This window comes from Lampetra fluviatilis, chromosome 3 (genome assembly GCF_964198595.1).
Source record: "Lampetra fluviatilis chromosome 3, kcLamFluv1.1, whole genome shotgun sequence".
Lineage (NCBI taxonomy): Eukaryota > Metazoa > Chordata > Hyperoartia > Petromyzontiformes > Petromyzontidae > Lampetra > Lampetra fluviatilis.
The window spans coordinates 31,383,278-31,396,577 of record NC_136277.1 but is presented as its reverse complement, the minus strand read 5'-3'; the positions used below and the strand labels follow the sequence as shown (position 1 = coordinate 31,396,577).

The 13,300-nt window shown below is 60.0% G+C and overlaps 2 protein-coding genes across 3 annotated transcripts in view; both read right to left on the bottom strand.

Annotated features, from left to right (window-relative positions):
- The window catches only part of LOC144931003 (uncharacterized), a 30,217-nt gene extending 19,174 nt beyond the window's left edge, over nt 1–11,043 (bottom strand). The window contains exons 1-11 of one of the 2 annotated variants that reach the window (XM_078854861.1): nt 10,975–11,043; nt 10,610–10,800; nt 10,176–10,295; nt 9,535–9,649; nt 9,020–9,093; nt 7,584–7,857; nt 7,022–7,139; nt 5,914–6,046; nt 5,188–5,284; nt 4,385–4,509; nt 2,932–3,208 (exon numbers count right to left, since the gene is read on the bottom strand). In XM_078854861.1, the coding sequence (XP_078710987.1) occupies nt 2,932–3,208; nt 4,385–4,509; nt 5,188–5,284; nt 5,914–6,046; nt 7,022–7,139; nt 7,584–7,857; nt 9,020–9,093; nt 9,535–9,649; nt 10,176–10,295; nt 10,610–10,800; nt 10,975–11,020 (1,570 nt within the window). In that variant the 5' untranslated portion in view covers nt 11,021–11,043. The remainder of the gene's footprint in view (nt 1–2,931; nt 3,209–4,384; nt 4,510–5,187; nt 5,285–5,913; nt 6,047–7,021; nt 7,140–7,583; nt 7,858–9,019; nt 9,094–9,534; nt 9,650–10,175; nt 10,296–10,609; nt 10,801–10,974) is intronic. The other variant, XM_078854862.1, reaches the window with a different exon arrangement.
- Nucleotides 11,044–11,145: 102 nt separating this feature from the next.
- Nucleotides 11,146–13,300, bottom strand: part of LOC144950253 (uncharacterized) — a 63,380-nt gene continuing 61,225 nt past the window's right edge. The window contains exons 6-7 of the mRNA XM_078880317.1: nt 12,474–13,173; nt 11,146–11,625 (exon numbers count right to left, since the gene is read on the bottom strand). Of these exons, the coding sequence (XP_078736443.1) occupies nt 11,146–11,625; nt 12,474–13,173 (1,180 nt within the window). The remainder of the gene's footprint in view (nt 11,626–12,473; nt 13,174–13,300) is intronic.

The following is a 13,300-nucleotide window of genomic DNA, read 5'->3' as shown; positions in this document are numbered from 1 at the left end:
GGACGGGATTGCGATCTGAACGAGCGCCGCTGCCGGCAGAGAGAGCGGACGAGTGAGGGGGGAGGAGGAGAGCTTGTGAAACGAACGTCACGCAACTTGCCTTGCGACCTTCGCAATTAAATAAATATCCCGACACAGGAAGCCGTGCGGCTCATAATGCCTCTCTCCGAATTACGCACGTGTTGGCCATGTTTGCACAATCCGATAAGCGCCTCGTCAGTATGTTTTTTGCCCCCCAACGTCTGTCTTGATTTTTATTTTAAGCTTCTGCAGCTCATTCCGTGTGTAACTGTCAGCAGTAGAAAGGTCGAAACCGAGACGGAATGAGGAACATCTGTCAACACGTGTCTCTGTCCCTTTTTTTCTCTTCTTCCAGTTTTGGTATTCTCCCCATCCCCCCCCCCCCACAATTTGTGTTTGCCCCGGATTTCTCGCACGGCAGCGTAACTCCACCGCGTGTTGGAGAACGGCCCGCGGGAGCGGAGGTCACAGAGCTACTTCTGGGAGACAGGCTTCGAGCGACCTCTGGTCCACACATAGGAGGGCAGTACTTGCCCACCCGACCTCACAGCAGGAATTTTCATGATGCAGTCATCGGTGGCCAGGCCGTGGCTGGACGTGCACTAGAATTGAGAACCAGGTTTGATCGCGGGTGGCTGAAACCGGGATCCAGCGATGTGACATTTCAGCCACCCGGCCACCGCAGGCTGCGTCCCTTTCCGCAGGCCACCGTTTTATTTTTTTGTCGATTGGTAAAAGGTTAAAAGGTCAAGGTGCAGCCCTGCAATTGCTCAATCACGCCACCGCTGGTGGAAGGGCCCCCCCCCCCCTAGCGGAGGCTATAGAGAGCCCCCCTCTAAAAGGTTATTTGGCCTACTCTTCCATCGTGCCACAATTTGCGCCAACACTACAAACAACGCTACCGCGTTCAACTCGCAGAGCTCACGTCGTCCGGGAAAGTTCATATCGGTGGTGTTCGACTGTATGTATGTTGCACTTCTCTTGCACCGTACATAGCCAACCGTGCTCATAGGCGCTGCGACCGACCAGGTCGGCGGCTCTCTCGGCCATCGACCTTTTGTTGTCCTTCCCCGGCACCTCCGATGAGCACGGTTGGCTATGTACGGTGGCGAAAGAAGTTCGACATCCAAAACGTCGCCACGCCAGCCCTGCATCCATCCCTCTCCGGCGCAGTGCCATTGACGGCATGCGTTGCGTTGGGTGTTCTTTGCGCTTCTTTCGCCAACTGTACGTCGCGCGGTTGGCCTACGGGCGGTGGGCGAAGGGAGTCCAACGCGCGCACGTGCTTCGGGCACCTGCAAAACCACCGTCGTGCCCGTTGGCTCGGCCACGGTAGCCAAACGACGGAGTCAATAAATGGGGTGGTGGGGGGGAGGGACTCTCTCTGTGGCGTCAAGGGGCGGCGATTGCCAGCGGACGCATCGCGCCCCCCCCTCTCGCAGGAAACAGATGCGACAAGGGGGGGGGGGGTGTTATGATGAAGGTCGTAATTCAAACCGGCCCGCCCACTCCGTTTCCCCAATGTCCCCTCGTGACCCCCCCCGCCTGCCCGCCCCACCCGCGCGCGGCGACGCAGGGGACGTTTTGCGGAAGAGGATCAACGACGAGGCCAGGGGTGGCACCCGCAGACGACGGGGGAGGGGGCGGGGGTGGGTTGTGTTGTGTTGGGGCCACTCCGCCACGCACCCAGCACCACCACCACCACCACACACAAGTTGTAATTACGACTGTCATTCTGCTGTGGCGACCGTATTTGTCTATGGTGTGTGTGTATTTGGTCGCCACAGATGTACTGCACAGCTCATTGGATTCCATCCAGACTCAAGAAATATTCTCGATTCTGGTATTTCGCGACGCCGGTCAGTGCGGGTCGGTGAGAGCGTGGAACACAGAGGGCACGCCACCTGCAATGGATGTTGCCGCACAGTGTGGCTCTGGGGCACAAACACATACGTAGAAACCAACCCCCCCCCCACCCCCCATAAAATCATCGTGAAATGGACTCAGAGCGCGTGCGCTCCCACGCTCCCCGCCAGCCCCTCCCGGCGCTCCCCCGCGCCTCGCCGCTTCCCCTCGCACACCCACGGTTTCCTGGCTGCGCGTGGGGGACACGGGAAGGCGTGCGTTGTGGGGGTGGGGGTGAGGAAGAAGGGGAGAGGTGAGGAAGGGAGGGGCGGTGGCACCTGCGGCCTCGTGGCCTTGAGCAGCAGCCGGCTACGCGCGGCCTCCAAGCGGCGAGTCAGCCGCTCCCAGCGGCGCGGTTTGCACGTGGGGCGTGAGGAGTGTAATGGGGGGCTCCCCTGCTCAATTTCCCCCCCCCCTCCCTGCCTGCCTTTTCTTCTTCATAGCCAGGTGTCTGGGGCCCTCCTGCCCGTGGGCTCCGGTGCAGGGCACCATAGTGGCGAGATTGTGGGTTCGATCTCGACCCTGACGACGCCTGCTGTATATTTGGATTTTGCATGTTCTCTCTCTCTCTCTCCCCCTGTGGTCGTGTGGATTGTTCTCCGGGTCCTCCGTTTTTTTCCCTCCACGTTTAGAATCAAAGTGCATTCAGAGTATTTGGCTGCAAGAAATGTCCACGTGACGAGCCACTTCGTTGTGCTATCGTTTGTGGCAGCCAGGTCGCGTCTGAAAAAGAGCTACAGAGCTCAGTGGGCCTTACCTGGCAAAATAAAATATTTTTGTTTTAGATGCAGCTGCACCCCCTTAGCGCACATTTGACCGCTACGAGAGAGTCAGGTCAGTCGCCTGACAAAAAGAGGACGAGCGTGAGCCTGGACTTGAGCAGGGGGCAGGGAGTCGGCAACACGGGCAGCTGGGGGTAGGGAGGGAGTCGCAGGCTACGGGGGGGGGGGGGGGGGGCAGCAGCAGAGGAGGATGAACCTCGACCGGGACCGCCGAGTCACGCACCGTGCGACGACGCCGACGGTGCCAGTGGCGGCGGCGGCGTCGAGGGCGGCGGCGCCGCTCCCCGCGTGGACGGCGGGGCGGGCGAGCCGTGCCCCGCGTTGCCGTGAGCGCCGGAGCCGACGTGAGGATGGGGAGCAGCAGGAGGAGCAGCAGGATGATGAGCCGGAGGGGGAGGAGGAGTGCCAGGGATGTCCGGTCTGTCCAGGGCGGCCGGGTGTGCGGGCGCCTCGGCCGGGAAATACTGGGAGAGCTCTGCCTCCGAGCTCACGGATCCTTGCTGCGTGTGTGCGTGTGTAGGGAGCGGTGGAGCAGCGGTTAGCGCACTGAGCTACAAACACTGCGACCCGCTTTCGATTCCCGCTCACGGCCAACGCCAGCGACAAATATCTGAACCGGTGCTGGGCCTCCCCTAGGTCGACTTAGCCTCACATTAGTACCTCGTGCGGTGTGTAAACATCGCCACGAGGGAGACAAAGGCGGCCGGGCGTGATGTTGGCCACCCAGCCTCTTATGTGCCGTGCTGGCCTTCATAGTTACTCGCTAACAGCACTTACCCTAACAGTCTGTTAAGGCTATATGGGGGTTCTTTGTTTTGTTTGCGCGTGCGCATAAATGTGACAACTGGGGAGCGGTGGCGTAGTGGTTAGTACGCTGCGATATCACCCGCTCATGGTGTAACACCAGCGGCGTTTATCTGAACCGGTCCTGGGCCTCCCCAAGGTCAACTCAGCCTTAAATTAGTAGCTGGTGCTGTGCTTGCCAACATAGGAAACGTCCCACCCACCTGCACCGGTTCTCTGTGAAATCTAAATGGGCACGGTTCCCAATGGCAGCCCACCTTGGGGTGTGGGACAAACTTCCAGACCAGCGAAATGAAAAGCCACCAGATTGATCAGTTTTGTCGGCTGCGATTGACGAAAACTCCTAATCTAACATCTGTGCCGGATTCAGCTAGTGCGGGGCCTGTAGCATATATTATAAAGAGGCCCTAAATAAATAAAAACATATACATAAACATATTTTTTACTTGCATAGTAAAGTAATTGTATTTTTTTTATTTGCTATACAGCCAGCTAATACGACAAATCGCTAACCTTAAACATCCAGTCGTTCATAAAAGTTGAAGGCAGTATAGTACTATAGTAATAGAGCAAGTGCAGAATCACTAAATCGGAATTGATAGCTTGAAAGCATTTAGCGCGGGTCCCTTGAAAGTACGGGGCCCGTAGCTACTACATATGTAGCTACTTGTGCTACTAGGATCATCCGGCACTGTCTAACACCAAGGCTTACAATCTCTGCATTGCTGCATACCCAGCTTCCCCCCACGCCCCCCCCACACCCATCGCCCGGCTCCACCCAGGGCAGTCTGGCTGGAATGGGGGGAGTGTGTGGGCGGTGCGTGGTGGGGGGGACGGGGTAGGAGGAGGAGGGGGGGAAGGGCTCGACCCACCCGGCTCATGGGCTCGAGGAAGCGCCGCATCGTCCAGCTGAGTGCGGAGGTCGCGTTCTCGACCTGGCGGGGTCGCGTGGACGGGGAGGGGCCTGGGGAAGGTGCCGGGCTCTTGGGGGGCAGTGCTGGGGGAAGGACGCGGGCGCGGAGACACGAGGGCACGTGAACGGCACGGACGCGCGGGCACATGGCGGGAGGGAATGGAGGCACAGAGCCGTGAATACGGGTGGACACACGCACGGACACACCGATAGACGAGGAGAGATGAACGCACCGACGTTACATTACATCGACACGCGTATTGGTGCGTCAAAGCTCTGCACACTTGGATGCGAGAATGCTCTGCTGTGCTGACATCTCCCGATCATCTCACGGCCCAAGTCTATGACACCACCTGCTAGCTCCCAGGCAGTCGCCCATCCGAGTGCTAGCCACCCTCCAGACCAACTGCAGTGATGCTATGGCCAACGAGGAGGTGATACAGAGGTGACGAGGTTGTTACACTTAAACTATATCGTTTTTTCATTTGACCAGATAGCTCGTCTGCAGAAAACGACCTGGCTGTCACAAGTGATGACTCAACGAAATGGGTTCATCATCACGTGGAAATGTAGAGCAGCCAAATACTCGAAACACGTCATGTTGATTATGAATGTGGAGGGAACAACCGGAGGACACGGAGAAAAATGCACGTGACCACGGGGGAGAGAGACCACGCAAACTCCAAACATAGAGGGATCGACCCCACGACCTCCTGTATACGAGGCGAGGTAGTTAACATCTCGCCACCGTGGCGCCCTTACCGGCGGTGATGCCGCCAGGGGCCGGCGTGGAATCTTTGCTCGTGACGCTGCGTGGGTTCGGCCTCGCGATCGCCTCGTCCATCTCCTGCTCCGAGACCTGCAGCGGAACGAGCACAGAGTGAACGGTGAGCAGTGGGGCCACGATCCGCGCGGCTGCCGCCGGCCGATGTGCACCGGGAATACGGTGGTCTCGTGTTTCGGGCGGGAACGCTTTTGAATAAAGCGCGTCCATTCATGGTGTTTGTTGTCGCGTGTGTTTGTCCGAGTGAGTCGGAGGGCGAGTGGGTAAGTGAGCGAGCGAGTGGACGAGCATGAGAGTGAACGAGCGAGCTGCGATGTCTGTGAGCGAGCCAGCGATTAATGGGCTTGTGAGTCAGTGAGCGGGTGAGCAAGGGAGTGAGTGATCTACTAAGCCTTTGAGCGAATGAGTGAATTAATTGTGAGTGAGCGAACGAGCGAGTGAGCAAACGCGTGAGTGAGTGAATAACTGTATGAGTGGGAGAATAATTTAGTGGGTGGACGGGTGAGTAAGTGAAAGATTTATGCTTTGAGAAAGAACCATTGCCCGAAACGTCATCTATTGTAAAAAAAATTCCTTTTAAGGCCACAGTGTTATTGACGAACGTGCCGAGTTTTTGTTCAACATCTTTTCTTTGTGCACCAATGCCGCCAGCGAAAAGCGAACGAGCGAGCGTCGAGGTGGGCGCGTGCGTGGGCCGCTGGCACCTTGGGGTCCGGGTGGCGGCTGATGATGAGGCTCACGGGACCGGGGCCGCACTCGCTGAGGGCCGCGTAGGCCTCGCTGAGGGCCGCGTGCCGGAGGCTCACTGAGTCCACCTCGAGCAGCTGGTCTCCCCGGCTGCACAGCGACGGAACGCAGGAGCAGCAGCAGCAACAACAACGACATCAAGTCACATCGCGGCTACGGGCAATGGCGGCCACGGGCAATGGCGTCTAGGTACGCGTGCGTGTATGTATGTTGAACTTCTTTCGCGCCGTACGTGGCCGACCGTGCTAATCGGAGGTGCGTGGGAAGGACAACAAACTCTGAGGACGCTTTGACAAAAATGAAGACACTGCAGGAGCGCAAATGGGAGTTGGGGGAGCGCGGTGATCAATTTATTGCTGGATGGAGGCCTCCTCAATCTTTATTAATAAAAAAAAAGTTAAAGACTCTTTCCTCTTCCATTATTTAGACCCCCCCCCTCATAACCCCTCTTGTGTTGATTAAAAGAAAAAAACGGCCAACCTTGCGATATTCCCACCGCAGACTTTGTAGTTACGGACGCGTACGACCTGTAACTTCAGAAGTGTGCCACGGGTTGAACACGTGAATACACACAGACAAATGCATTCACAGACAATGCAAAGGGAAGAAAATATACGAAATGGCGAAATCAGGAATGAGACTGCCTTGCTTCTGACGGTCAAACGCCTCCGTCCTCAACAACTTCAACACACGGTGCGATTCCAGTCTGCCGCTCCAGCGTGAAGTGAATGGGGCGAAGTGAATCGCAGGAGACTGCGCGCTGCGTCGTTGACGGACGGCGATCGGGACGAGGCCACCGCGGGGTTCGTCCGCGCCGGGGTGGTCGGCAAACCAAAATAACAAGAAGAGGCATTTATTTTTCGAAATTGGTAAAAAAAAAAACTCAATATTTCAAGAGCCGCAATGCCACGTGATGCCATGTGATGCCATGTGAATACGAGGCGGTGGGTCCTTAAAGAGCCGCATGCCGCTCCGGAGCCGCTGGTTGCCGACCCCCTGGGTCTGTGCGTTCGACGACCCCCCCCCCCCCAAGTCCCCCCCCCCGTCCCCCCGCACGTGGCACACCTGAGCCTCCCGTCCATCTTGGCGACGGAGCCCGGCGCGAGGCTGTGGATGTAAATCCCCGGCGCGGAGTTCTCCAGCGCCACGAAGCACGCCACGACGCCGAGTCCCACGCCGGCCTCTGCTCCGGACGAGGGCGCAGAGACGCAACCGTGCGGTCACAGCACGGTGGGAGGGGCGGAGGGGGGCAGAACAAAAAATGCAAAGATTCCCCCGTATAGCCTTGAGCGGACCGTTGGGGAAAGTGCCGTTTAGCGAGCAGCACCTACGAAAGCCGGCGCGGCACACCGGGAGGGGCGGGCGGCCAGCACCACACCCGGTCGCGTCTGTCTCTTCCCAGCGGCGATATGTACACACCAAACTAGGTACTCATTTGAGGCCGAATCTACCTAGGCGAGGCCCAGGACCGGTGCGTGTAATCGTTACTGGTGTCGGCCGTGAGCAGGAATCGAACTCGGGTCGCGCACACGCACTGTGCGCATCCCCGTATCTACCCACGGCTCACCGCGTCTCCCACCTCTCCCCATGCTCCCACCTCAGGGGTCTCCCTCTCGCGACCTCTCACCCTTGCGCAGGGCCACCTCCATGACGACGCGGTCCTTGGGCCCAGGTCCCCTCCTCGTCGCCATGGCGACGTCGGGCCCCGCGCTGGGCCCCGCCCCGGAGCTGCTGAGCCCCCCATCCTCAGAGTCCGGCACCGAGGTGCCCCCGCCGCTCGCGTTGGAGTTGGAGTTGGGGGTGCTGGAGCGGCTGAGCCGCGTCGGCGTGGGGCAAGGCGTGAGGCTCGGGCTGCGCAGACGCGTGCGCACGGTGAGCGTCACGACGCCCTTCTTCAGCTGCTGCGCTCGTGCACGCGGCGGGGGGGGGGGGCAGTGAAGGGGGGGGGGTCACCACGCGTCGATTCAACAAAACAATCATTGGCAGCATCATCATCGTCATCAGCAGCAGCAGTAAACTTTGCTCTGTGCGAGGCAGAGCCCTCTTGCTGCCAGGCTCCGCGATTGTGGAATTCCATTAGTCCTCGGTCCATTCGGAATTCTGAGTCCACTTTGCTTTTAAGAGGTTGTCTTGAAACTCACCTGTTTATACAACGGGCTCACTCCGTACTAATTGGCTGTGTCGGGTGGTGGCGAGTTTAACGACATATTTATATTTACGCGAACTAAGCTCCAAAAAAACCTGTATTATTATTAATGATATTTGTCGCGAAAGCCTACGTGTTCAACTGATGTTGAACTTCTTTCGCATTGTACGTAGCCAAACTGCGCTCATCGGTTGGCTACGTACGGTGCGAAAGAAGTTCAACATTCATACATGTGTAGTGACATATAATGGGTCGCTACGGCGCCTAGCGCCAGTTACTGATAGAGAGGGGAACTGGGAGTGTAGTCACCATCTCTGCCAGCAGGGCATGCAATGTCATGGAAAAGGGTCCCTAGGGGGCATGGTTCTGGTGGCTGACAGAGAGGGGGCATCTGAGGACGTAGCAGCCCGATTGGCTTGCAAGGGCACGTGACAGGACAGGGGAAGGATGTGGGCCAAAGGTGACAGAAGGGACACGTGGTGTATGGCCCAGAATCTTCTGGTGAGTTCCAGACGGGGGCGTGGCCGAGGGCGGAGCCAGGCCACGCTGGGGGGCATAAAAGGGAGGTCCCGGGGTCCCATTGGGGCTGTCTGCTGGAATGGAACCCACTGTGCTGCGTCTTCTCCTCGGCCTCCGCTCTTCGTGCTCGGCATCGTGGGTCAGGCAGTGTGCCGACTGACCTGACCCGTTTATATAGTCACCCCGTGGTGGTTACCGGTTATGTAGTCGCCCCGTTGTGGTTACTGGTTATGTCGTTACCCCGTTGTGGCCGTAGAATGAATGTGCTCCCTCCTGAATTAATGTGTCTCTCAAGTGAACTCATGACATGTGCATACTGCCACTGCATCACCCTGCTGGGTCTGTAAATGCCCGAGTGTGTGTGTGTTTTTGGCACTGCGTTGGCTGTGTCCGAGTACCTTGAACTTCTGTATGGCCTGCTGGTGAGTCAGGCCCTGCAGCGACTCCCCATTCACTTCCAGGAGCTCGTCGCCTTTGAAACACAAGCACACCACGACGGTCACGTGGTGTGTGTGATGTGGTGTATGCAGTGTGTGCGGTGTGTGGGGTGTTGGTGTTTGGGTGTGTGTGGTTTGTGTGTGGTGTGGTGTGTGTGGGGTGTTGGTGTGTGTGGTGTGTTGGTGTGTGTGGTGTGTTGGTGTGTGTGGTGTGTGTTGGTGTGTGTGGGGGTTGGTGTGTGTGGTGTGTTCGTACATATTGCACCACAAACCCGGCTACCCGATTTTGGTATCTGAACCTATACCTGGGCCCCCATTAGGTCGACGCAACCTTAATGGAGTACGGGTGAGGAGTGTGAATGAGACTGGGGTGAGGGAGGTGGAGCGAGCAAACGAGCGAGTGAGCGGGTGACGATGGTGGTGGGGTAGGCGTTGGAGGTCAAGCGGGGTCGTGTTCCGTGCCGTGCCGGCCGCACCTTCCTTGAGGCGTCCGTCGGCGGCGGCGGCGCCGCTAGGAAAGATCGTCTTCACGAAGATCCCCATGCGTCCCCTCGCCGAGTCCTGTCCTCCCACGATGCTGAACCCCAGGCCCTGTGGGACAGCAAAGGCATGGCGACTTCACGACCGCACTGATGCCCAGTGGTTCACGTCGATTTCTCAGTCGCTCTCGTTCACGCTAAACTCACTCGCTCACTTACATCCCTCGCTCGCTCGTTCAATCACCCAGTTCACCCAGTTGCTCGCTGAATTATGAGCTGGGTCAGCCGTTCACTCAGTTGCATTCAAATGCTGACTCCCCATCCAACCCCCCTCTTTCTGTAGCTCACTCGCCTCCTCGCTAACTCGCTCAATTACTGTCTCATTCCTTCGTTCACCCACCCACTCAAGCACTCGTTCGCTCAATCTCGCTCAAAACACGCGCCTGCCCGCCCGCTCGCCCGCCCACTCGCATGCCCACTCGCCCGCCTGCTCGCCCACTCGCCCACTCGCCCGCTCGCCCACTCACCCGCTCGCTCACTCGCCCACCCGCTCGCCTACTCGCCCACTCGCCCACCCGCTCACCGCCCGCTCACCGTGGGACGCGAGGGCCCCTGTGCGCACGCGTTCGGTCGCTCACCCGGCCGTGGCCCTTCATGAGCACGATGTTGGAGATGATGGACGGCTGCGAGAGCCTCCAGGGCGACTCCACCTGCACCGTGCTGAGCGAGCGCGACGACTTCTTGATCACCGTGAAGTCCTGCGGAGCGGCGGGGGGGGGGGGGGGGGTCAGCTCGACGCTCGCGGAATCACTGAGAATGTGACCAGAGTCACACCAAACTCGCCAGACCGTGGCAGCTTGCAAGCCGGCTCGAGCCTGGTCAGCCTACCCGCACACCCCCCACCTACACACCCCCCACCCGCACACCCCCCACCCACACACCCCCCAACCTGCACACCCCCCACCCGCACGCGCCATCTGGAAAACCCGGGGCAGAGATCCGAAGCCTCCCTCGACTCGGAGTCACGAACCAACCCCCGCTCAGGCAGCGCTTGTGGCTCACGGCCGCTCACCTGGCGCACGGCGCTGATGTCCAGCTGCTGCGGGAGCGAGTGCTTGCGGCTGCCGTGGCCCTGGCGCTCGGGGCTGCCCTCGGCCGCCGGCGCTGGCGACTCCGGCGCCGAGAAGACGCCGCCGCCGCCGCCGCCCTCGGCCACGCGGAGTTCGTCATCCTCGCCCACCGACTCGAGGCGACCCCGGCCACCTGCCAGGTCCGCAGGCACGAGGGCAGGCACGGGGGACACGGGGACACGGGGTCATGGGCAGGGATTAAGCGATGTCACCGGAGAAATGAGGACTCGATTGGAGGCATGGAGACAGAGAGGCACAAGGGCCTTGGTGGGGGAGACGATTGGGGCATGGCAAGTGACCCGCTCACCTGTGGATTTGCTGCGAGGTTTTGAGAGAGAGCGCACCACCACCATTGCTTGCCCCTCCCCAGCGCCCGTCTCCCTCCCGCCCTCGCTCTGGGGGGGGAGAGGGGAGTGGGAGTGGTGGAGAAATCAAAACGTGGCACGGAGTTAGATGGGGACGCGCGCAAGTCCCCACCTCAACCGCCGCGCCACCGCTCTGTCCACGAGGGGGAAAGTCTCGCGGAACCTTCAAACGACGTTTTGGAAAATACGACAGATGTTGTGCCATCCAACAGGGCGGCGCAGTGGCTAGAGCATCGTGGCACCCCGCGCTCAGAAGGTTGCCGGTTCAAATCCCAGTTGGGGTCGTGACGACGACGCGTCCCGACGTCTCCCCGAGCCGCCTCGCTCACCGTGGGTCTGGCGTCGTCGGCCGCCCCCCTGGCGGCCTGCGTCGCCGCCGTCGAGGCACCGCGGCTCTCCTCGTTTCCCCCGCGGGGAAGCGAGCCCGGCGGCGGCGGCGGCGGGGCGGCCGCGGGGCTCGCGGGCACGGGGCCACGGGGCGGCCGCTGGGAGGTCGAAGGGCACGGCGGGCGATCGGGGCCCGGCTCGTCGACGCGCGTCGCTTGCTCGGAGAAGGAGCGCGACACGGGAGCCCTCGCGGCGGCGGGGACGACCTGCGGCCACAGCGACAGGCGGAGGTTTGTTTTTTAGATTTTTTTTTTGGTCGCGAATGCTCGGGGTGTGTTTCTGATGTTTTGTTGCTGAGATTGCTGTCCTTCAAGCAGCGCCGACGAACAGCACGGTTGGCTACTATGTACAGTGCAAAAAAGTTCGACATGCATACATACATACGTTTGCATACAATTTCAAATTCAGTGACCATCCCCAGTAAACGGCATTCAGCTGCGACGATTGTACTGCGTTGACAGTCGCGCGTCAATTCGTCGATTGAAATTGATAATGACGCCCGTGATGAATGGTGCGTTTAAGAATCGAGTGTTTACGACTCACGCAAAATATACGCCGCCCTTACCTTTAAGCTAATGGAACAAATGAAGGCAGAATGAAGGAGAATGACGCCACAAATGAGAAAGTACAACTGACACAAAAAAAAACAGACGTTTAAAACTAAGTAAAACATTAGAAACGAAACAAATACTATAAGACCAGCTGTACAAACAAAAACAGAACAAACTCGGTGGGCTGTACAACCAACCGCATGGACACAACCGCCGATTGTCGATTCAAACCCTGACCCTGAATTGTACGTATGCATGTTGAACTTCTGTCGCACCGTACGTAGCCAACCGCAATAAATCGGAGGTGCGGGAGAAGGACAACAAACTAAACACAACAACAACAAGCGGTTTCACATAAACAATTTGTGACCATTCACCACAGCACTGGCGGTCGCGACACCTTGCGACGTTAACGCTCCGAGTCGGCCGGCAAGCGAGGACTGCCGCCTGAGTGGGGGCAACGGGAAGCGCCGGGAGCCACAGCAGCAGGAACCAGGTCTCACCTTTCCCTGCTGCGGCTCCTCCGCCACCGCCACCGCGACCCTCGCGCTCCGCCGCTGGGCTCTGCGCAGCGCCTCGTGCTCCCTCTGCTCGTCCTCGGCTCCGCTCGCCGCTCCGCCGCCCCCGTTCGCCGCCTCGGCGCCGGTCCGACCGGCCGCCGAGAGGCTCTCCCCGTCCACCGCCTCGGCGTTGGCGCGGCGATCGTCCCGAGCGCCGGCGGGGGCATCCCTCCTGTGCGTCCTCCGCCGCTTGTGGTCGCCCTTGCGGCGCTTCTCGCTTCCGGGCGCCGCGCTGTCGGCGCCGCTCGCCGCGTCGTGCGCCGAGCTCGCGCCCTCGCCGTCGCCGTGATCGTGCTGCCGGTGGTGGCCGTGGTTGCCGTGGTGGTTGTGGTTCCGCTGACTGTTGTGGCGGTGGTGGTGGTGGTGGTGTTGGCGGCCGCGCGAGTCGTGGCGGGCGGCAGTTGGGGTTGCGCCGGTTGCGGTGCTGGTGCCGGTTGCTGCGGCGGTGCAAACGTCGTTCTGCGGCGCGTCCGGAATCGCGGCCGGCTGCGTCGCGGCGTCCGTCCCGGACTCGCGCGCCACCACGAGCTGCACTGTGCCCGAGGAGGAGCGCAGCAGCGCCACCGCCTCGTGGTGCGAGAGGCCCACGAGCGGCCGCCCGTTGATCATGAGCAGCTCGTCGCCGGGGAGCAGGCGGCCGTCCCTGCGCACGGCAACACGGGGGGTGGCGGTGGGGATGGGGCGGTGGGGATAGGGCGGTGGAGATGGGGCGGTGGGGATGGGGCGGTGGGGATGGAGCGGTGGGGATGGGGCGGTGGGGATGGGGCGGT